Genomic DNA, 24,682 nt, shown 5'->3' on the forward strand with positions numbered 1-24,682 from the left:
AAATAACTGTTATATCCGGCCAAGGGTTTAGATTCAGATTCAACACATTTATTCAGTAATTTGAACACATATACGCTCCTCATTAGAAGATATAAATTGCCACATAATATAAACATGTAACAATAGCAAAATTGCTTGGTATTCAATTCAAACAAGACAGAACTAGAGCTGTCACAGGAGTGACGAATACCCCCAAATGCCGCCTGGACACAGGAATGGCAAACCATTCCTTTGAAAAGAGGCCATAACTCCAAGGTTACTGCACAGTGCATTTTCTTTTATCATGCATGTATTGTTTTATTTAAATCTGTTGAGTAATTTAGAAGTTACACTGCTGACAAGAAAAACTAGCCTTTCATGAGTTATCGTCCGGAAACCGTTTTTCATTTTTAGTAACAGTGACCTTGACCTTGGCCCCACCAGCCCCAATATCGAACTTGACCTATATCTTCTGATGTTACACCTGTGTACCAAAAATTGTTCAAATCTGTCTAGCCTTTCATGAGTTATCGTCCGGAAACCGTTTTTCTATTTTCAGTAACAATGACCTTGACCTATGCCCCACCAGCCCCAATAACAAACTTGACCTGTATCTTCTGATGTTACACCTGTGTACCAAAAAATGTTCAAATCTGTCCAGCCTTTCATGAGTTATCGTCCGGAAACCGTTTTTCTATTTTAAGTAACAGTGACCTTGACCTTGGCCCCACCAGCCCCAATATCAAACTTGACCTGTATCTTCTGATGTTACACCTGTGTACCAAAAATTGTTCAAATCTGTCTAGCCTTTCATGAGTTAGCGTCCGGAAACCATGAAAACCGACAGACCGACCGACAGACAGACAGACAGACCGACCGACCGACCGACCTACAAGCTCACTCCTATATACCCCTCAAACTTTGTTTGTGGGGGTATAAATATCATATTATCAATGAATGGTGTAATACCAATGTAAAAGATGTTTGTGTGGCTTCTTGCATCAAAAAGATGTTTGGTATTCAAGACAATCAGGTTGGTTATAAAATCACAATTGGACTTTACCTTGTAACAACTTACGACTTTAGTAGAGGATATAATACTGTTTATATCATTTGCTGTCCATTTCAGCAATAGTGTCACAGACCCGATATATTTCCGAAAACTTGTGAAATTGTCTAACATGAAAGATCTATGAAACAATCTTGAGGACCTAGATGTGCCAATTTTGATGGCAACAGTGTCCCAAAATCCCCAGGGAACCAAGTAAATACATCACCACAGACACTAATCTTCCACTTCCTAATGCTCCGGGAAAATTGGTTTTTGTAAATTCTATTATTTGCTATTCTGTTAATGGAGCTTGTTTTACGAAACATGAAGGCAATTACAATTATGTTACCTTTCATCAAAATAACATTATTTCACATGAGCAGTTTTTTAATTAAGAATTGGTGCATGTTGTTGATGCAAAACTGTCGTACACCTATATATAATATTTATATAACTTAACACTTTACCATCCTCGGCACCCCAGCGTATCATAACCTATATCGTATAGGTAATGTTACGCCGGGGTGCCGAGGAAGCACTCTGCAAGTAAGGTCTAAACATTTCTTATCTTACTCAAGGGCAATGGTCTCCAAAATGCAAGGAAGGGTTGAAACAAAATTGTTATGTCAATTGTTTTAGTCCATCTAGTCCATTTAACACCGAAAAGCAATTAGCCAACTGGATTTTATGGTCAATAACAACTAAAAATAGGAAAATCAGATTTAACTCGAACAAAAATCTAGGTTTGAAGTGTTTTGCCAGGTAACTAAGGTTGTTTGCCCTAAACATAGGTATATTTTTTAGGCCTAATGAAAAAACCTAAACTAGCAGAATATCAAAGTAAGATACTTGTTATATCCCAATACAATCACAATCCAACTTTACCTTGTAACAAGTTATGACTTAAGCCTTGTTGATACCATTTGTTGTCATTTTCAATCAATATAATTTAATTGCTACAGACACCACAATAAATCCAGACCATAATCCCAGTGAAATTCTACCACTGTATAAAAGATTATTATCACAATCTGCAGATCACATTTCAGAATAAAGTGCAATTGGAGAAAAATAAAAGTTGCAATAAAACTAAGTGTTAGTTTTAAGTTTGTTAACCAATTTAAATTCACTGTATTTAATGAGTTAAAATATAAGATTACAAGGAAAATACAATGTAGTTGTGATAGATGTCATTAAAAATGTGTTATTTTAGTAAAAACCACTTTACTTAATTAAATTTCGAAGTATATACTTATAATAGCTAAAGTTTTTGGCAGTATCAATTGACTGCTAAATATTTACTGCATGAAGGACCAGGGACAATCCATATATAATAGGGTTATAACTATTGCGTTTGGATCTGGGAGGGAGTTTTTGCCTCAAGTGGATTTTTCAGATTCTGATTTCATGAGGCGCAAGCCGAGGTAATTCAAAACCTGCAAAAATCAATGAGAGTCAAATATTACATCGGGATCAAAACACAGCAATAATAACCCTTTTATCATATACATTACTGAATTAAATTGACACATATTAGGATTAATGTTATTTTTACATCTTTGTTTTATGATGTCATTTTAAAAACAATCATTGATACTTGTTATGAGGTGATGGCAATAGTGGGGTAAAGACGTATTGCACTGGAGTGGAATGGCAGACTAATCTAACTCACTGGTATACTTGGAAAATATAGGCTATCACAACAATTGTCCAAAACTCAGCTTTTTTGCCATAATTAAAGGACCTGGGACACTCCATACCAGTATATATGTAGTTATGTTACTCAGGTATACTTACAAAATACAGGCAATTAACAGGGCATATATAGGGTTATCTTAATCATGTATACTTACAAAATATAGGCTATCACACCAATTGACCAACAGTCAACTTCTTTGCCATAAGGTTGTTGAGCTAAAACTTCTGGAGCTGAAACAGATTAAGAAAATAATACATATCAAAATCTTAGTTTGTTTTCATATTGTCATATTGCATGAACAATAATTCTGTTCAGGAATAATAATATCTATCTGTTTCCAGTCTGAATAAAAAAATGAGGGCACGTGGCGATGCAAGATTCATCATTGGACTTCAATCTTAAAGTCAAGTAGTTCCTCTAGAACAGCGCTTTTTAAACATGATTTTTTTTATTTTACAACATTTTTTTATATCAAAATATGTATTCAATTGTGATTTATTAAAATGTTGTTATTTAGTATTCATATACAACATAATACCAGAAATTGAAAGTGGCATGTTCTTCTGCGTGACTCATCTAGTGGTATCAGGGGTCCCAACACAGCCATATTCACCAGAAATATCTATCCGGGGTGGTAGAAAAGTTGAGTCTGTATGGTCAGTGTTGCCCAGAGCCAGAGGCTATAAACAAGTACTTCTCTACCAAAAATCAAACCAGAATCTCATTTGTGAGGGATGGACATCTGAACCAGCATACTTAAGTGAAAACCTCAAAAATAGATTCCAGATTTCATGATTTTCATAACTTCATAGGAAGTATCCAGTGGTTCTTCTGCTGTTTTATTTAGGTAACAATGCTGGAGCCAAAAACTTGATATGATTTAAATAGAACTGCTGGTGTCCGCGTCTGGCAGAATTAAGGCATTGTATAGACTCTTGGTTCTACAAAGCTTTCTGTTAATGTCAATTATGCAGATACAATAATACTTAACTCTTTTTTATGAATTAGTTTTCTGATATACCTTATTTTCTTAATTGGTAGACAGTCTTGTTTCACTTAAAGGAAAGATTTCAGTTTAAATTCTATTATCATTTTACAATAAATGCTATAATTGCTGTCTTACATTACTGAAGCATAAATCTGTATTTTGTTTTTGACTCTTGGTGAATGAGAAAAATGCCCTGGGAATAGCTGAACCAGGGTCAGGATCTCCATTGTACAAGCCACCTTCCAGAACAAGCTTCAATCCTCTGCAATGGGAACCCAAACTGTGCTGTGCTAGGGAAACCTTAGAGTAGGTAACCTGATAGGCGCCATGGTGACAGTGGAAGCCAGGGTGCATGGGCAAAAGGCAGGCAATTGAGGATTAAGGGGTGGATCAAAACAACATTAGTATTTTGATGGCTTTTTTCATTGAAGCCTATTTCTATTAATCATTTATTCAATGACTAGTAGTTGATATGAAATACACTAACCTTAAAGAGCTATATTTTCTGGGGTGTCCAAAGCTATAAGCTCTGACAAAGAAGTGTCCCTGACACATAGCGAATGAGTGGGAAGCAGACACATGTCTCACCAACTTTCATGTTTTTATTTGTCATACTTATTTTACCATTCAGACCAAACAAGCCTATTGTTAATCATTAGTAGAATCCCTGCAGGGAAGCTCTTCATGATCAATTAACAACTGGAAGAAATCACCAAGTAACCTGACATAACTCATCATTTCAACATCTTGTCAGTCACCCACAAGAGGAGAAATAATGAATAATATCAAGGTTATTGAACAAAGATTTAGAGGACCACAATATTTCACAGATTTTTAGTACAGTGAAACTGCGGTCATTCGCGCAGGCAGTCGTGCCAACATCATTTTTGCAAGTGGCAAACAATATTCTTTTAGACTAAAATGTATTGAATTATTCATTGAATTGACGAGAATTGATAACACAACATAGTGATATAACCATTGTGATGTCATTTTCCTAATTTTCAGTCCACCATAGCAAACACTTCAACAACTTACTTAATCAAAACTGGAACCAATGTGTATAACCCGGTGGTTTGAGGATAGATGAATAATTTAGGGCCTTAATCATACTCTTAAGAAAAGCCTCCAGGGTCAGAGTCTCTGCATCAACTTACAAACCCATCTCCAGGGTTCCACAATATTGTCACCATGGTACCAGAGTCCACAAGCTGGCCCCATGGTACCGGAGTCCTCGTACAAACTTACAAACACATCTCCAGGGTTCCACAAGCTGGCCCCATGGTACCGGAGTCGTCGTACAAACTTACAAACACATCTCCAGGGTTCCACAAGCTGGCCCCATGGTACCGGAGTCCTTGTTCAAACTTACAAACACATCTCCAGGGTTCCACAAGCTGGCCCCATGGTACCGGAGTCCTTGTACAAACTTACAAACAAGTCTCTAGGGTTCCACAAGCTGTCGCCATGGTACCAGAGTCCTCCCACAAACTTACAAACACAACTCCAGGGTTCCACAAGTTGTCACCATGGTACCAGGGTCCTTGCACAAACTTACAAACACAACTCCAGGGTTCCACAAGTTGTCACCATGGTACCGGGGTCCTTGCACAAACTTACCAACATATCCCGGGGTTCCACAAGCTGTCGCCATAGTACCGGAGTCCTCGATCTTTGACAACCCAAAATCACTGATCATTATCTTTGAGTCTGCTGAACTGCTGTAGTACAGTAAATTCTCTGGCTGAAAAAAAATAAAATAACATTCATATCATTTTACAAAACAAAATAATGACATATCTTGTTTATTTTTTTTAAAATAGCTGCACTAGGCTTTATAAACTGAAACATGAGGCCAGCAGTGATAAAATAAAATGTTGGTACATGATTATAACACTTCATGTTGCTGTGGGGAATATAGACAAATATCTGACATGTGAGAAGTATTCATTCATAATGACTTTAAACTAGGGTTTGTTTTCTAGGGATAAAGTATGTCTCCCAAAATGTCAACCTTACAGGTTTAACTTAAAAAAATAGTCATGACTCTCAGTAATTTTTATTATGCCAGTCACTGGTTGCCCAAAATTAAAAAAAAAATTTATGGTAATGTTAATGTTAAAAATTTCTTGAAATATGAAGAGTGAATGATAAATAAAAAAGAAAAAGTAAAAAGGCAAAATCCAATATGGCCACCAGTCGGCCATCTTAAATCCACACCAGCTCATAATGATTATTTCTGAGAAGAAGATGCAGAATAAACTGTAGAAGTAGGTATAGAATCAAGACAATACTTTTCATTTTGGCATGCCATATAGCAAATATAATCAAGTAACCAGTTAAATTATATGTCCTCCAGTGTATACATTTATAACATCTTTTTCCCAAACTCTTAAAATCATATTTTTTTTAGAATGGCTATATATATATATATATGCACATTTGCTAAACTTTGATTTCAAGGTCTATTTTGGGGTCCTATTATCGTTATACTGGTATGTTTTCTTATAGACATTACACAATTATAATGTGTAAAAAAAAAAAGTTTGTTCCAACTATCTCGACTGACCCTATCGTTCCTCCCTACACTTTTTATACCGTAGAGTGGATTTTTGTTTTATAATTGTAATGTGCATTTTTTTAGTAAACGTTAAAATTTGGCCATTTTATATCTCATATTTTCTTCAACAGTGATATATCCTGATAAAGATTGGTTGGGTACAGAATCCCTGTTGTCAAAATAAAAATGCCTGTTGATAATGCATACACTGGATGAAATATAATTTAACTGGTCTCTCGATAGGCTATATTGCATTTCATAATTAAAAGTATTTTAAAAGTAATCACTGAATATTACTCAAATAGAGCCATTTTACCTGGACACTGAACAGGACACTACCCATGTTCCCTTACATTGAAGCTCTATATGTTTATTAACAGTGCATTTAATAACATGGTGTGTCGCTCATATGCAAAGAAAAGCTGTTCAGATATTGCATTTTGTGCAAGAGTCAGTCTGCTTTGTGGAGTAAATTGTTTAGCAAAGTCAACCTTCCGTAATTTGATATGATGAAATCTTAGATTTTTCTGCAATCTCAACTTCCTGAATAACTGACAGCAAATAACATCTTTCAAGTTTAGAAAAAAATAGAAACAGGTAATTCAAACCTAGCAATAATATGACTCCATCATATTTCTAAACATTTATGGAATGTTATGAAGCTATAGCATTATTATACCAATAGATGTTTTAAATACTACCAAGCAAAACGCAAATATCAGAAAAAATAAATGAAAAGAGAGGATCTTCATTCAGCCTTGAAAGTAATTACCTCTCATTTTATAACTACATAACAATCTGCAGAACTGGAAAGGAAATAGAAACTGTCGCCAGAGGCTCTCTAACAAAAGTGCCGCCGAAAAAGCAAAAAATTGCCATTTGAGTGGCATCCAGAAGAGTCATCAGCAATCTTCATGACAGGCTTCCAACTTTAATATAACCCAAAACTGCGGCCTGGCTGCAGATTATTTCATTAGAGAGCGTAATTACTTTCCTGAAAGATTTCATAAGATCGGAGAGGTTATTTAGACCAAACCGAGCACAATTCTCGCCACATGAGGACAGATGATTTCTCTAAAGGCATGCTATAAAAGTTGGACAAAAAACAAGAAATCTTTGGCAGACAATAGTATGTTATATCATGCTAGCTTTTGCTAGTTATTTCTAAAAATCATGTTGATTTGTCCACAAACATACTTAACAAGAGCTATCACAGGGACAGCTCGCTCGACTTCTATCCCGCTATTAAGTTCAAGGATTGCAAAGTCTGGTAAACATGCATGGATGGCTGTAAAATTAGACTACATGCAAATCCTTAATGGAATTTAATAAAGGGGCCAAATTTGCATTATATGCCAGATAGAGTTATCATACTTGATTGTATAAAGTTCAATGCAATATATGCAACAAGTAGTTGCTGTGTTTTAGACTGCTATAATTGCTCTTACATGCAAAACCTTAGACAGAATTTAAATCGAATAATAAAGGGGCAAAATTTATATTAAATGCAATATGCAGTAATCTTTCTTGATTTATTGAGAAGGTTTGATAGTTAGGAGCCCTTGCATAAAGTTTTAATGCAATACATGATGTATTCGCTGAGATATTGAGTTAAATGTGATTACCGTATTATACTATGCATAGGACGCACTTTTTTACCCCAGATTATCGTCTAAAAAATTGCCTGCGTCCTTTCTATGCTATTGGATTTTGTCAGTTTTTCACAAGTCCATTTCAGGACGAAAATGTCAGACCGGAGACGAACGCGGTAATGGTAAGTACCGATACTGTGTTCACAGAAGAGAACAACTGACGCATGTAAAATCACGCAAGTTAACACACGCAGAAATATATTGAATGTTTACTTTAAAATGATTTATTGAGAAATAAATTGAAAACAAACATGAGTGTTAACCTTTTTACAAAAGGGACGCTACTCACAAAAACTAGATGTGAGTCAGCGCTTTAACTGGATTGAGTTATTAACAGCAACGGAAAATCAGGATATGAGGTAAATATCAATTAAACATTGTTCACATTTTTAACGTTTCGATATTTTACAAAACATTTTGTTGTATGTTACTGTTTTAAAATAATAATAAAGGAATGTGCATTACCGCAAAGTAGCATTATAGTCACTATCAAATCTTTTCAAATGTACGAAGGTGTGAAAAACACCTGCTATCTGTCATTAGAAAAACATCAATAGAACAAACTATTGCGATGGTAATACTGTATGGTTGTTTGTTTCGCACTTTACCACGTGTTTTAATACTTATCTGAGGGTGTTGACATTTTGAGATCATTCACGCATACTATAAGACTTATATCATTGCAGGGCTCTCAATAAGTTTTGAAGTAGGAGGGTGTTATAGGAAAGTAGGAGGGGGTCTGGGGGACCTCCCCCAGCGGGGTTTTAAGGGGCAGAGCCCCTATTCAGCCGGGGTCCAGGGGGCTACAGGCCCCCGGCCAAAAACGATTTTAAGCACTATGAATTCAGTCAAGGTTAGCTCTCATTAGAGCAACATTCCTGTTTTGAACATCATTTTACATGTGTAATTACCATTGATACAAGTAAACAAAAATAATCCTTGGTTCAAAAACATACATATTTTTATTCAAAAAAGGAAAATTGAATCAAAATAGTCCTCTAAAATAGTCTTTTCTAATCAAAATAGCATCCTCCAACTCTGAGTCATCAATGTCAGATAAACTAGATTGAAGCAGTCATTGTAACAGAAAATTGGGTCTTTTAAAAGAATATCAACACAGTCGAAAATAATCGTATCCAAAATGTGTACAGTTCTTGCAATGACATTTCCAAGCCATAATTGCGCCGTCATTGAGTCACCATAAATATAACTGGAATATCATTCATATACCTACCTAGAAACAAAGAACCATTCCATTTTTCTTTGTTTAACATCGTCCTTCTCGTCTTTTTTACTTTTTGACATTTTCCCATTTTAATGTTGTTGTTGTTTTATCGAATATTTGGCTTGTTATCGCCGATGTTCTGGGTTGTATTTTAACAAATTAATACGCCGATATCATCTCATGTTATTTTAAATAAGCATCTGTCGGATTCAAAGCACTCCAAGTCTTGTAGATGCATATTAGTTCAAATACAAACGCTTTGAAGACTACGATGCAAATCGGCAATCGGGCGCATTTAACAATAAAATTGATCGTAATACATCGTTTCAATTCATTTTTTTACGTTTAGACAAAGTATTATTTTTATTTAATATAAGGGACATTTTAAGAATACAATCATGACAGCTGTTAACCTGAGAATAGCCAGGTCATACAGCCATAATTGCCGGGGGATATCCCCGGCCCCCGGCTCTTATTGAGAGCCCTGCATTGTTGTTTACGATAAGACAACGAAGGCGATAATTATCGTAATACACTAGACAGTTATCGAAATATGCCTTATATACAATTTTTTTTATTGTTTTTACTTTAACATATGTTATAAATACTTTACCAACCTAAATTTTTTGGCTCCGATTTTTCCACTGCGTCCTATCTTAAATATTAAGGGTTTTTACCCGTTTTTTCACCAAATTTTTTGACTGCGTCCTTTCTATGCTAGCGTCGTATACATAGTATAATACGGTACATGCAAAACCTTGACCAGAATTTTAAGTCAAATAATGAAGGGCCATTATTTGCATTTTATGCCTTTTAGAGTTTATTATCAAACTTGGTTCTTCAAGATAGTTTGATGGTTGAGAACCATTGTTTAAAGCCTCAACCCAATAATTCCAGAAGTTGCTGATAAATTAACCTATGTGTGCTTACATGCAAAACCTTTACCAGAATATATTTCAAAGTTGAACAATAAAGGCCGATAATTTGCATTATATTCAAAATAATGATAATCTAACTTCATTAATAATGTAGGTTGGGTAATTGGGAACTCATACCTAAAGTTTCTATGCATTATACATGATGTATTTGCTGAGATAATGACTTGAAATGCTAACATAAAATTAACCTTAACCAATGTGTGACCCTGACATTGATGCCCTGGGCGGGATGAGAAGTAAAGCTCTCCTTATTCCTCGAATAGTCTAGCTGAAAATGCACAGAATTAATGCTTCAAAAAAGCCAGAACTTAGTTACAGTTTAAACACACTAACCAACATATGAACAAAGAAGGGACTGGACAGGTACAACTAACAAAGCAAAACCTCCAACTGTGTTTACAGCCTCTGGCAAGCCTGCTGTTGTCATGCTTGTAAATCTGACCTTTATACATGTGTTTACAGCCTCTGGCAAGCCTACTGTTGTCATGCTTGTATATCTGACCTTTATACATGTGTTTACAGCCTCTGGCAAGCCTGCTGTTGTCATGCTTGTATATCTGACCTTTATACATGTGTTTACAGCCTCTGGCAAGCCTGCTGTTGTCATGCTTGTATATCTGACCTTTATACATGTGTTTACAGCCTCTGGCAAGCCTGCTGTTGTCATGCTTGTATATCTGACCTTTATACATGTGTTTACAGCCTCTGGCAAGCCTGCTGTTGTCATGCTTGTATATCTGACCTTTATACATGTGTTTACAGCCTCTGGCAAGCCTGCTGTTGTCGTGCTTGTATATCTGACCTTTATACATGTGTTTACAGCCTCTGGCAAGCCTGCTGTTGTCATGCTTGTATATCTGACCTTTATACATGTGTTTACAGCCTCTGGCAAGCCTGCTGTTGTCATGCTTGTATATCTGACCTTTATACATGTGTTTACAGCCTCTGGCAAGCCTGCTGTTGTCATGCTTGTAAATCTGACCTTTATACATGTGTTATACATGTGTTTAGAGAAACAACCGGACAGGACAAATACTCTGACAGGACAGGACAATTTCTCTGAGAGGACAGCACAATTTCTCTGACAGGACAGGACAATTTCTTTGGAAATCTCAGAGTGCTCAGAAAGTGACTTCACAGAGTTGATGACAAAAGCCAGACAAACGGCTTTATGTATACATGGTTGATCACGAGGACAATAGAAGGCTAATTCAGCTCTCTCAATATAATGCATTGATTTCTTATGGCCTCTGATAGAAGGTATGCATCGTTTGGTCATTTGTTCTTTTTAATTGTGAAAAGCCTTTATAAGATAGTGATCAAAAACTGGTTTTTAACCTGAAATCAATACATCAGAAAAGACCAATAATGTGCTCATTTTCATTTTGTCACATAAATGAAACAAGAATCAGTGTCACTAAATGTTACATTATGATACCCAAGAATATCCGCATTTGGCTAAAGCTTGGAAAATATCCAAAACACTACTTTCAATGTTAAGTAAGATTGATTAAAATTCCACAACATGTAATAAGTAAACGGTTGTGGCTTAATATCCTCTTAACCACATAAAAAGTGTATATTTTCTAATTCTGTGACAAGAACAATGCTTTCATTAACTCTCAATTTAAAAATGCTATATGGTTCAATGAAAATCATTACATCGGCGCAATTTGTTAATAGCCCACATGCTCAGGCTGCAATCGGTATGTTCATAACCCCATACCCTATAGTAGAACTTAAGTTACACACCACCTAGCGGTGTACTGGTTGAGAAGCAGTTTCCGACAGTTTTTAAACGTTTTTATTGAATTATTTATATGTGTTTAAATATCTACTAAAATTGTTCACATTTTATATAACTACAGCCCAAGCTGCTATTGTCGATATATTTTTTACATGTGTCACGTCACATATAGTGTATCTAATAGGGGCGCAAAGAGGGTACTTACATTGTTCTGATTAGCCTGTGATGAGAAGCAGTTTCCGACAATTCGAATGCGGGGCACATTTAAGGTGCCTGTTGTGTGTTTTTATTATCCATTTATTTAATAAACTAAATATAAGACTGTAATAAGAGAAATGTTATTTAATTTTTCAGCATTTACGAAAAATTTAAACCTTAAAATTTACGACATTCAATTCATACTCGAAATCAGGCAGAGACTGAATATCAATGATATTTTTTATTCATTTCTGATGGAAACTTGTGTTTGTATACATTTAAGTGAATGTTGGTGCTTAACAAGCACAACACCAGTATTCACAAATATGTACACAATGATCCTTGTTTGTAGAAGTCAATTAAGGAAAACCTTGTAGCTATTCATAGATATGGAAATTAGGTTCACACGGATGCGCAATACGCTGCGCGTGCAGATCCCCCACGTGCAAGTTTGTGTACAAAATGAAAAATAAACATTAAACATTAAATAATAATAAAAGTTACTTACGTGTCTCGGTAAGAATTTCAACTTTTGATTGCCTAGTTACCATATAGTTGAATTGCAGTACCTTCTTTATGAAGATCTAAGGAAGGTACGCGAAAAAGCGATTTGTCGGAAACTGCTTTCCGTCGGAAACTGCTTCTCAACCAGTATACAGTTATGCTGTTGGGGATATTGATTGCTGATTGGTCAATCATGGGGTTAAAACTGTGCATACCGTATTGGTGATGGGTAATAGTGACTTCAAAAATGTAAATCTATACATGGCTGAACATCAATTCAGTGGAATTTTATGTTTGCTAAACAAGGGGTTTTGGGAACCTCAGGACCCAATTTATTAAAATAATCTTCAGCATAACAGGCTTTTAAAAGTATCTTATTTCATTAAGCCAAGCAACAAACTTTAAAAAAATAAATAATAATTTTAACATGATTATTATACAATTTCCTTTGAAAGTCTCAAAACTTTTTAAAATTTATAGTACATTACACTAATTATACCATCAAGACAGAAGACTTTTCCACATCATTAACTTTTTTTTTCTATCACAAACACATAGTATTGGCTTTATATTATGACTCAATAATATCACACTTTCACAAAGCTTATTATAAGAAGTGTCACACAAGTCAAATGCACCAAGCGAAACTCAAAACTCAGAGCTCAATCACAGCTAGATCTGTAACAGTCTTTCCTTGCTTGTTTCCAGGAAACTGCTGTGATTATGTGGATATGGGTTATAACATTGACAGCATGGGAGACGATCTCGTCAATCATTATATACTTAACATTATACTATATTATCACACCGTTTGATAAAACAATTATAGAGCTGTCATAGGACAGCCCCTCGACTAATATGCCTCTTTGTCTTAGAAATGAAAACGATAATAATGCAATATGTTCCTGTCAAGAGCAATAAAAAAATCAAATTAAAGTTAAAAAGAAACACCACAATGCGACAAACTAGATTATCAATGATAGAAATAAGAGCTAAAGCCTTCATTTTGAGATTCAGTATCAACAGTTTTTGTTTTTTAAAGACCTTGACCATGACTCTGTTGGCACCAAATACAATCCTATGAAAGGACTCTATAAACTCTTCCTATCAAGGCTTCTAAAAATTGGAACCTCAATCGGTCCGAGCCCGGCATTCATATATACCAAGTTTGGTCGCAATATGTCAATCCTAACTAAAGTTATTCATAATATTTTTCTATTTGTAGTAACAGTGACCTTGACCATGACCCGAGGGACCCCAAACCCAATCCCATGAGATCTGAGTTAAAACCAAAAGTTGCCCACAGTCTTAAACCTATTTTTTATGGTTTACAATAATATGGACTTATGCGACCTAATTGTGTGATTGTCCTCAACAACTCTGTGAAGTATTTAAGTCAATTGAATCAAGGGTCAAGAAGTAATTAAGTGAAAATCCCAACTTAGCCTTAAATTTTAAGCAGACATATGGTGCCCTTAAACTTTTACCTAAGTTCCTAAGTCAATCAGTGGCAATAATTTGTATTAAGGATAATATGGAGGTATATAACCTTATTGCGGATGGTCCCAAACAACTGTTAGAAGTATTAAGTAATTTGAATGAAGAGTACTGGAGTTGTCAGTAAAAATGCCAACTTTCCCTTACAATTGAACCAGAAGCCAAATACACAGACACCAAATCTAGGGCAAGTAGTATAGCCTCCTTCTTTGAGCTATAAATATGTTATTTCACTCTAGAAAATCTATTACAGAAATGGTTAGGTTAATGACATTGCTTAAATTCACTCTTAAATTAGAAGAAAAGTAAGAGCTATAAACAGGAATCAACTTTAACGACCATATAGCACAATAAGCCTTAAATGTTTTTGTTTATATTCATATATTCAAATAAAATCTGTCTAACATTTGCCTATGAAGGGTAATCCCACATTTTTCCTGCTTAGTAACAGGCATATCAAGACTAGGAGACTAGCTGGAAACTGAGACTATTATCGATCATTCATGCTGCAGGTTAATAATGGTTTCCTATATAAAACCATCATCACAAGTGCAACTGTTACAGCGTAAAATGTCTGTCGTGGAGCGCAGTGCCATAAACACCCATGACAATGTTTCCCAGGCCACTATGTAACTGTATTCTCACCGGAGTCATACAATTTTTGGTAACTAGATATATAATAATAATGGCTCTAGGGTATGCAAGTTGTTTGTGTAAGAAGCTACATATAAATACCTAAGAAAATGCATACTGGTGGAAGAGTAAGAAATAGTTTTTTATTGTTATTCACATGGTTATAGATTTTAATACCACAGTACACCAGTTTCAAGACCAGAATTTGGTGTTGCGGGTCGTGATTTGGGACATGCTGGCAAGAGCAAGAGTTCTCTGTGTATAACTTGTAACTTTTTCCAACAGATTAACTACTTCAATCATATTTGTTGTTATGTTACCGTAAATGACTGGGTATTAGTTTGAATAATAAATTGAATTGAACAATAATTAAACTTGCATATATAAAAAAGCAAAGTTGGCCACTGTCAAAATATTTTTTGTCAGTTGTACAAGAAGGTGTGAAAAACTCGACTGCTTTTAACCTGTTTATCAATTAAGGAATGAATTGCGGGGTTGATGTCATTATCGGGGTATGAATGCAATTGGGTTGGTCAATGTGTGTGGAGTCCGAAGGTACGCAAAATAAATTATTTTGGAAAATAATTATGGGTGTCCGAATATTTAGAGTGTCCGAACTCTTAGGTGAATTACGGTACTATATTCTTTTCTGTAGGTGTTGACATTTTGAGAACAAACCCGTACAATATAAGGTTTTTGCATAACTTAACTTTTCATTCTCAACAGTTTATCATTGTATGGTTTTAAAGATAACCGTCGCCATTTTCACGAAAAATATTTTTTTGTCACTGTCAACAAACATGGTGGCTGAAAATGCCGGACGATTTTCACATTTTTTCTATGCGTCTTTTAACCAAAAACATTAAAAGTTTTTTTCTCGGACTTTTCACAGATTTTTTTCCCTGCGTCTAATACCCCCTATCGTCTTATACCCAGTCATTTACGGTAAATTATAAATGTTCATAGACAAGTTACCTTTAAATCTCTATGTACAATGCCTTTCTCATGCATAAAGTCGACCCCCTCTAGGACCTGCTTCATTAGGTAACTTGCATCACGCTCTGTATAGCTCCCTTTCTCCATGATACGATCAAACAGCTCCCCACCAGTCACCCTGGCAATGCAACAAAGAAATATCAACATTGTTGTCATGGTAACAAACCAATACTACTATTTCTTTTCTTTTTTTTTGGGGGGGGGGGGTCTTTTTGCAAAGTGTTTTTTCATGTTAAAACACAATAAATATCCAGCAAGAACAAGGCTGGATCATGGGAATACCAATGCTCATCCATTTATCTCTTTAGTCAAGGGGCATAATCTAACAATTAAACATGAGTTATCAACCTTGTGTTGCCTATGTGTATTGTCATTAGTCACATGAGTAGTTGGCAAAAGGTTAGTACATGAAAAAGCATGACACTATATCTCCAGACAAGAAATACTACAACAATTTTATCAACTTTTTTAACAAAAAAAGGCTAGTAAGATACCAATATTTGGGGTTTTCCCAAAGGTTGAATAAAAATTCTTTATCAAATTTATTTTTAACAATTGAAGATGTGCTTAAAAATATAATTAAACTATAATAGTCGTTGAAGTTATTTAAACAGTTAAAAAGAGTAAAAAGTAAATGTGAAACATATAATAAAAAAATCCAAATTTTGTTAAAAAGGATGTGAAAATTCCTAGTTCCTAACTCGTAGATTAATTTCCCAAAATACCAGGGAAAGAACCTTCAAAATGATATAAAATAAAATAACAAAATATATATTTTTTTATTTGATTAATTATGACAATGTCTCTCTATATTCAATTTAAAACTTATTAAATTAGTCATACAGTAAAACTGCGGTTGTTCGAACACGCGTTCGTTCGAGAACCGGCTGTCCCTCGAGGTGGAAGCTTAGTACTGGACGTTTTTCCTTCTATTTTCATATAATTATACTAATGCTGCATTGAAACCTAAATCAGTCAAGGAGTCGAGCACAATAGCTGGTCCCAAATACACAATTCATGCACAAAACCTTATGATTCCCTCGAGGTCATAATTTCACACATTTTCCCGACTGCGTGTCCAAAAAAAATAGAAAATTGCTAGGCATTAAAAATTTCACAAGTTGTAAAAAATGCAATGATAGTTGAAAGAAAATTTGATAAGGTGTGAAAAACCATCACTGTTTACATATGATCGCTATAAGTTGATTAGGGCATTTGAGAAGATAATTATGAGAAATTAGGGATGAGAAGTTAATTGTGATGCTGAACGTGATCTTCAGACACTTTGTACGCTTTCACGCCATATAATGATTCAACAGTTTTGCAAGACAGACAAGATGCCCCAATTATCAATCCTTGATTTTGTGAAACTTAAATCTGACTAATGCCATAATATGCACTGTCATAATTAGATGTTGGTTTCTAAATAATGTTTAGAAAATGTGCTTTTTGTAAAAATAAACTTTACAACTTATTCATTTATTGTTGTTGTTTATTTTTTATTATTTTTTTTTCAATTGTTATACAACAGCCTTTGAAAATATGAGCGATTTCAACAACGCAAAACATAATCAGTTTCGAAATTATTACATTCGGTTTGACGACTTTAAACTTTATAAAATACACTGAACGACATTTCTTAACAGACTGAAAAATTGAAACTTGGGTCGTTCGAAACATCGGTTTCCTCATGGTTTTAGCTCAGACCCCAGCGTTATCGAGTGATCGCAGTTTTACTGTAATACTGATAATATCAAAACGTAAATAAGAATGACGGGATTCTCTTTTAGTTTTCAACGGACCACACCTGACTTTCATACTTACAATTCCATGACGAGATAAACATAGTTTTTGTCTTCAAATACATCTGTTAACTGTACAATATTTGGATGATTTAATCTGAAAGAAAACAAAAAAACATTGACATTAATCTTTCCAAATCTATGATATATATATTGAAACATAATTTGATAAAGGTAAAACAGTACACCTCTCAACTCATGATCATATATTATTGTACTTATCTAAATACAAGGTAAAAAAGGGCTTTTATTTTTAGGTTTGCAATCTGAACCCTAAATTCATATACACTGCTATGTTTAGTCATTTTGTCTCCATTGATGCAGCAATGCTTCTTATAGTTTAATACCTTCAAGTATATTATTGTTTTAGGACATGTCAAATTGTTGTATGTACTGTTAAGACCTTTTTTATTTTGTGTACATCTCATTTGATATGTTTAACCTTACTGTTTATGCCCAAAGGCTTTTGTATTGCCGATAATACCAATAAAACTTAAACCTGAAATGATGATTAACATTATAATGTGTTACGAACATGTCATACGGAGCTTGCAAACTCTGGAAGATAACAGAATTAATTCCAACGGCAGTCAGGTCACCATTCATTGTAGTCTTCAAAGGAAACAATGCACTAATATATAATGCATTCTTACCCTGAGAATAAGAGTCAACATTCACTAAATTTAGGATACTTGAATATATGCGCTAATTTGATACTGTTTTGAACCCTAGCAACCTAAAATGAAAACTTAATCTTCTGTTAAAAAATAAATATCATTAAAAGTATTATCTAATATGTCCAATATATAAAACAATATTAGCGATAATTTTGCGCTTTTTTAACTGTGGAAATTGTTGCCACGCAGCTTTTATTGGAAAGCCCTATTTATAAAGGCTAATATTTTTATATCTGTACACAATACAATGCTTTTTCATCATTAAAGTGACGAGTAAAGCATAATAATGCGTTAAAACTAAAGAAATTATGTGTGTATTGTTGGGAAAACAAGTAAATAATCCAGTCTTTACTGATTTGATTTTTTTTGCACAATAAATATACACAAGGACACAATAAATATAGATTTAAAGGCTTTGACAATGTAACCTAGACCTTTTAAAATCCGAGACCCCGAAAAACAGACTATTAATTGTGAGAGAATGCATAAAATAAGTAAACACAATTTTGGCGACATGATTGTCAGGAAATAGAATTTGTGACATGGAATCCCATTGCTTCAGAGATAAAAGCTCCAACACCAGGAGAATTACAGGGGGAACAGAAATGAGCCATCATGCAGCAGTTTCTTTTTACCACTTACACTTCGCACTCCCCAGTCTATCTCAACCAATGAGACCATTGGACAAACTCTCATGAATAATTTAGAAGTCTTCCAACCTAAACCACTGCAATAATAAAATTTGGTTTCTGTGGCCACTCAGCTGTTTATTTTATATGGTATCCATGTCAAATATTCACAATTAAAAAAAAATTGGGTAATCATCTGGTATGTAATTGCTACTGCGCACATAACTGAGTAATTAATTGTACAATGTTGGAAGAGCGTTTCTCCTTTTGTCTTTACATGAACACCCATCATGGAAAACTTACAAGAATGTGGATGTTGTGCTAGATCGAACTATCTAGTAAATAAGGTGTGTTAGTTTATCTATACTCGCACTCCAGCTAGGCCCATTTGGCGAGTGCGCCAAAAAGATTGTAAGTCATATTAGGTGTTTGGAGCATAATGCACAGATATAAAGAATGTAACCCTGGTTAAAGTTACCCTGGTACACCAGTGCATAGAAGGGTCCACATGACCCCCATTTTACATCCTTCCTGAAAAATCTCCAGCAGGTAAATTACAAAGCTATTCAGTTATACGTACCCTATAAAATGACTGTTGTCCAAGACAACCTGGAACAATACTACATAATTTTACCCAATACCCTTGTGGTTATAATTATACACTCTGCATTCATGATACACTTGGGAATAATAACAATAACTGGTTGTTGGTGCAGTAAGTATTACTTATGAGTGCATGGCAAAACTTTATAACTCAGGCCTCCATGTTATCGTTCCAATATTGTAGTCAATTTTATGCACCAGTCAATTGTAACCATGCCCCCCCCCCCCCCCCCGGTCCGAGGAATAGCGGGGACTTTGACTTTCAGTCCAGCCAACCCCGGCTAAAATCTCTGCCCAGCGGGAACGAACTGATGGAAAAATCCCCGCCAAATGCCCCCGCACCCAAGGGACCCTAGGTAAGGCCCATTCCCCGCTATATTTTGCGCAAAGACAAAACCACCACATTCACCTGGCACTGCGGGGCCACCTGAAAGGTAAAACCACGTCCCGTTTCCCCGGCTATCCCCAGTATACCCTGGACCTGGGGGGGCCATGGTTACAATTGACAGGTGCATTATGATAAAATACCGTATTTTCTCGACTATAAGGCGATTCGCTTATAAGACGGACCCCTAACTTTGCCCATGAAATCTGGTGCTTTTTGTTTCGACTCGCTTATAAGACAGGGTCAATTTTTAAGCAAATCTAAAATGCTAAAATTCTTCCTAATGTGTAAATCACTCAAAGAAAATGGTGGTCAACTGTGAGCTCTCTATTTGGAGGTAGGTTAAAAATGAGTACATAATTAAGTTTGCAGGACAGGTCGTTACTTATCGAAATTGTAATAATTAATCATTAACAACATATGTTTGTTTTAGTTGATTTTTTTATTGAAGACACCAATGAAGTTCTTCGGCTTCAATAACATAACTGCGAAAAGCCGAGGCATGAATAGGTGTTTGTTTAGCAATAATGCTTTAGGCAATATTGTCCCTTGATTGGCGACGAACATAAAGGATACATATTCGCATTGTCATTTGTTTGCTTAATCAAATTGACAGTTAGGTACCTACATCATATTAAGATTCCAATTTATTGATTTGATATATCTGTCAAACTAATAATACTGACACGCGCCATGAGAAAAAAATGCAGATATAACGGTACACTGTGTGACTCAGAGCACGCGCAGTGAAGAGATTTCGTGTTGTTGTTTACTTAATTACCCCATACTTATTATCAGCAGACGATATACTGGATAGACGAATACCCTATGTAAAATTTTACTGATTTTGACTTTAATCTTTTTTTAATAATTTATCGACTCGCTTATAAGACGGGTCCCCTACTTTGGGGGTAAAAATCGGGACCCAATTTCCCCGTCTTATAGTCGAGAAAATACGGTAAGAGAAACAATCACCAAAATAGTACAAGAAAAAAAGTCATATACAGTATCTTAAAAAGAAAAAAAATGAATACAAATTGGCTTATTTAAAATTGAATGCACCTGTATCTTTAAAAAAGAAAAATGGCACCTCATTGATGAAAATGGATTTTTTTTATCCTTTTTTGAAGTTACTAACGTCATGTCATTCTATCTTGTAACAGACTTGTACAAATTTAGAAGCTGTCTAATGAAAGTCTCATAATTTCTTGCCTCTACATAAAAGCTTTGCCAGTAAATAATTAATGAACAAACTCTTCTTACAATGCAGTAGCAATATATACACCATAGCATCATCAGCTTCAAATACTGAATAATTGATAGATTCAATTTCACATTTTGATAATGTATATAGCACAATTTTCATATAAGGCACTTTAAGTAGCTAAATATAATATTAAATATGGTTTGACAATAGAATAACAAAGTTAAGCTTTTTTTTCTTGTACAAAATACATAACAAATCAGACGTCTGAGCATACATGTGATAACGTCCCGGACGTCCGGGATTGTCCCGGAAATCGTATCTCTGTCACGGAGTCACGGAGGGTGCATGTTTGTCCCGGAAAGTCATAAAAAAAAAACGAAAAAAAAAATAAAATCTCGGAATCGGAATCGATTATCTTAATTTTACCAATGTAAGTCAGCTTTTTGCCTGTCCGGGACACTGGTCGTAAAACACAGGACATGTTGACACTAATCCGTTAATTGGTACGTGTGTCGTCGAGGTCATCGTCAATCACCCGATAATTGATCTATCGGCCTATTTTGTGCTTAACGAGTGGGGGGGGGGTTCTTGTATACAAATTCATTGTTTTCATATGGATTTGTTTGGTCTTATGAATGATAGCTTTTAATTGATGAATTGATATTTTTCACACATTTTACCAACAAACGAGCATGAAGGTAAGTTCAAAGAAAGTGACAAAATGAGTAAAAAAAACAAAATTAAAACACGGAAAACATCCCATATTCCTTTCAAATTTCAAAGTCGATACGTCGTTATACTTTTAATAACTTATGCGTCCATAAGGAATTTTAGTGTTTTGACCTTTTTTCCGAACTATCGTGTGTATTTTTACGCCGAAATAAAACTGACGATATGGGGTTTACAGGTGGTTATATAGAGTGCTTTAATCACGTGACCATGGTAAGTCACGTGATCGCTTTATACAGCCGATTGTTGACACGTCTCTATCAAAATTATATGCATCTCCAAACGGAAAAAAAGCTCATCGACTGGAAAATCTTCTTTATCGTCTGAAAAATATTGTGTGTCATAAATTGCAAACGTTTTAAATGTGATGAAAAAATAAATATTTTGTAACGTATGTTCTCAAAAGCGCGGGAAAACAGGTGCCCGTATAGTTGTTTATTTCCTGTTTTGATGAAACCGAAAGTAGACTGCATATCCTCCTGGTTAGCACTTCATTTAAAGCCTGGGAAAATATCTGGTGGTTTTATTTTTTCAAGAAAATGCAGAAAAAAAACAACCATGTCAAGTAAAAAATACGTCTTGGCAGTCAAAATAGGTACATTTTTCCGACGTTAAAAACGACTAAAATAGCCCCAGATATGCTATAGAATGCACCACAGACGTTCCCCATTTAAAAAAAATTCCGGGGGGGCATGCCATTACGATGGGTGTCCCGGAATCGACCCAAGAAATTATCACATGTATGCGTCTGAGCATGGTCAACAATTCTGCCACTTTGACAATGGGCATTGCAGATTTAGTATTTACTGGAGTTTTTTAAATCAAGAATTTTGTTTTATTTTTCCAAGCTCTCCAGGACTTGTACAGAAATGAATGACCAGCACCAACAGTTTAAAATCTTAATAAATGAAGGATTATGAGGGAAAGTTCTGATTATGACTTCACCTGTTATCAGTACGGAATGTACTTTAAGGTTGACATTTTGTGAGTTAATCCAATATTGAGTGACCATTACTCAAAGATATGTGACCCTCAAATCTCTGTTAAACTTTAGATCTGACTTATATCATATAGGCATTAGTAGCGATAGGTAAGTACTGAAAATTCCAAATTCACCATATTGAGGGGAGAACTGTAACATCAGAATAGTAAGTTTTGTATAAATATAAAAAAATCCAGACAATGAACTAGAAGCCTTAGCTGCATTTATGTTCTTTGAGTTCATGCATCAGGGTCTTAGAATATATTGAATGAAGAGGGCTTTAGGATGTGTAAGCTAATTCTTACATACAGACATGTGTTTCCGAGTTTTCTCCGGGCCTTGAATTTTCTGTCTTACCCACCCTCATACATGCCATATTTCTGCAGACCATTCCAGGGGGATTTTTTTAACAGGTCTAAGTTGGCAAAATATCAAAGTAATTTTAGACGAATGTATGAAAAAATGTATTCACTTATATTTATTGCTTTGAAAACCTTTTTGGACATACTGATGTATTTTATATATCATCATATAATTCTTATGAAACACTGCCAATTGTCATACTGTGATGCATCAGTCAAATGAAACCACACACCCCCCAGGTCCGGGGGTATACCGGGGATAGCCGGGGAAATGGGCTGTGTTTTTACCTTTCAGGTGGCCCCGCACTGCCGGGTGAATGCGGTGGTTTTGTCTTCCCTATATAGCGGGGAATGGGCCTTACCTAGAGTCCCTGGGGTGTGGGGGCATTTGGCAGGGATTTTACCATTTGTTCGTCCCCACAGGGCGGGGATTTTAGCCGGGGTTGGCTGGACCGAAAGTCAAAGTCCTTGCTATTCCCCGGACCTGGGGGAGCAGTGGTTACAATTGACGGGTGCATAATGTACTTGCAGAACAAAATATGTCACATGAAAAATATGTTTCGAGACAATTAAAGTCAATTAAGAAAATCTGCTTATTATTAGCAATGATGACTTTCAAGCTGCACTGTCACAGATTGAACGTTTTGACAACTTTTTTATTTTTTTGTCTTGGAATCAGAAATTTTTTGCATAAATATCTGCAAACCAATGAAAGACTGTTGACATAATATCAGATCGCAGATTTTCATATTTCTGCTAAAAATTGACGTTTTATGCATTTTTCTTAAACTGTTATGGCGGTTAAAGCCATAAAACATTAAATTTGGAATTGAAATATGAATGTCTGCGATCTGATTTTTTGTCAACTGTCTTTCATCAATGGATTGCAGATATTTACACAAAAATTTGCTGATTTCAAGGCAAAAAATAAAAAAGTTGGAAAACGGTAAATCTGTGAGAGTGCAGCTTTCAGACCAAAAGAGAATGGAATAAATATTACTTATAATTTTCTTCCATTTCCCTAAAAGTAATATTTCTCCGCCTATGATCATCATTACCCTAATAAATTAATCACTTTGTGTGAAACTTTCCTTTAGCAAATCTTTTTATCTTATTGAATATTCATTGTAATTCATGAAGTCATTTTCTACCTTTTGCTGTGTAATGTTGCTTGTTTACATTTAGTTTCACTCACATACAGAAGTTTCGCTTTGGCATTATTGCCTGTTAAAAAAAATCTTGTTTTTTTGTTGTTTTTTTAATTCAGGGGAATTTTATCCCACCAGAGAAAGAATAAAAATTCCGGGGGATTTTTCCCCCACCAGGGATAATTTTAATGGATAATGATATTAAATTAAAAAATAGAACTATATGAGCAGAGTCAGAACAATGTACATCAACAAAAATATTAATACAAAATAAAATGAAAACCTCTAATTGGCAACGTCAATCAGGAACCTTTTGACATTTAAATCAAACAACTGTGCATCATAATGTTGGCGTTTTATTAAACAATTTTGCATGTGCTATGTGGTGGAATATATCTAAAGACAATACTGACACGTTAAAATTGCACTTTTCACCATGCAAGAAGAAGTATCCTTCATATATGTAATTTATTAATATCTTAAACATGTGT

At 35.0% G+C, this 24,682-nt stretch overlaps 1 protein-coding gene across 1 annotated transcript in view; it reads right to left on the bottom strand.

Annotated features, from left to right (window-relative positions):
- LOC128217215 (calcium/calmodulin-dependent protein kinase type 1-like) overlaps window positions 1-24,682 on the bottom strand; it is a 44,783-nt gene that overhangs the window by 11,608 nt on the left and 8,493 nt on the right. The window contains exons 3-6 of the mRNA XM_052924186.1: window positions 17,492-17,566; window positions 15,647-15,785; window positions 5,338-5,461; window positions 2,884-2,959 (exon numbers count right to left, since the gene is read on the bottom strand). Of these exons, the coding sequence (XP_052780146.1) occupies window positions 2,884-2,959; window positions 5,338-5,461; window positions 15,647-15,785; window positions 17,492-17,566 (414 nt within the window). The remainder of the gene's footprint in view (window positions 1-2,883; window positions 2,960-5,337; window positions 5,462-15,646; window positions 15,786-17,491; window positions 17,567-24,682) is intronic.

Source organism: Mya arenaria, chromosome 14 (genome assembly GCF_026914265.1).
Source record: "Mya arenaria isolate MELC-2E11 chromosome 14, ASM2691426v1".
Lineage (NCBI taxonomy): Eukaryota > Metazoa > Mollusca > Bivalvia > Myida > Myidae > Mya > Mya arenaria.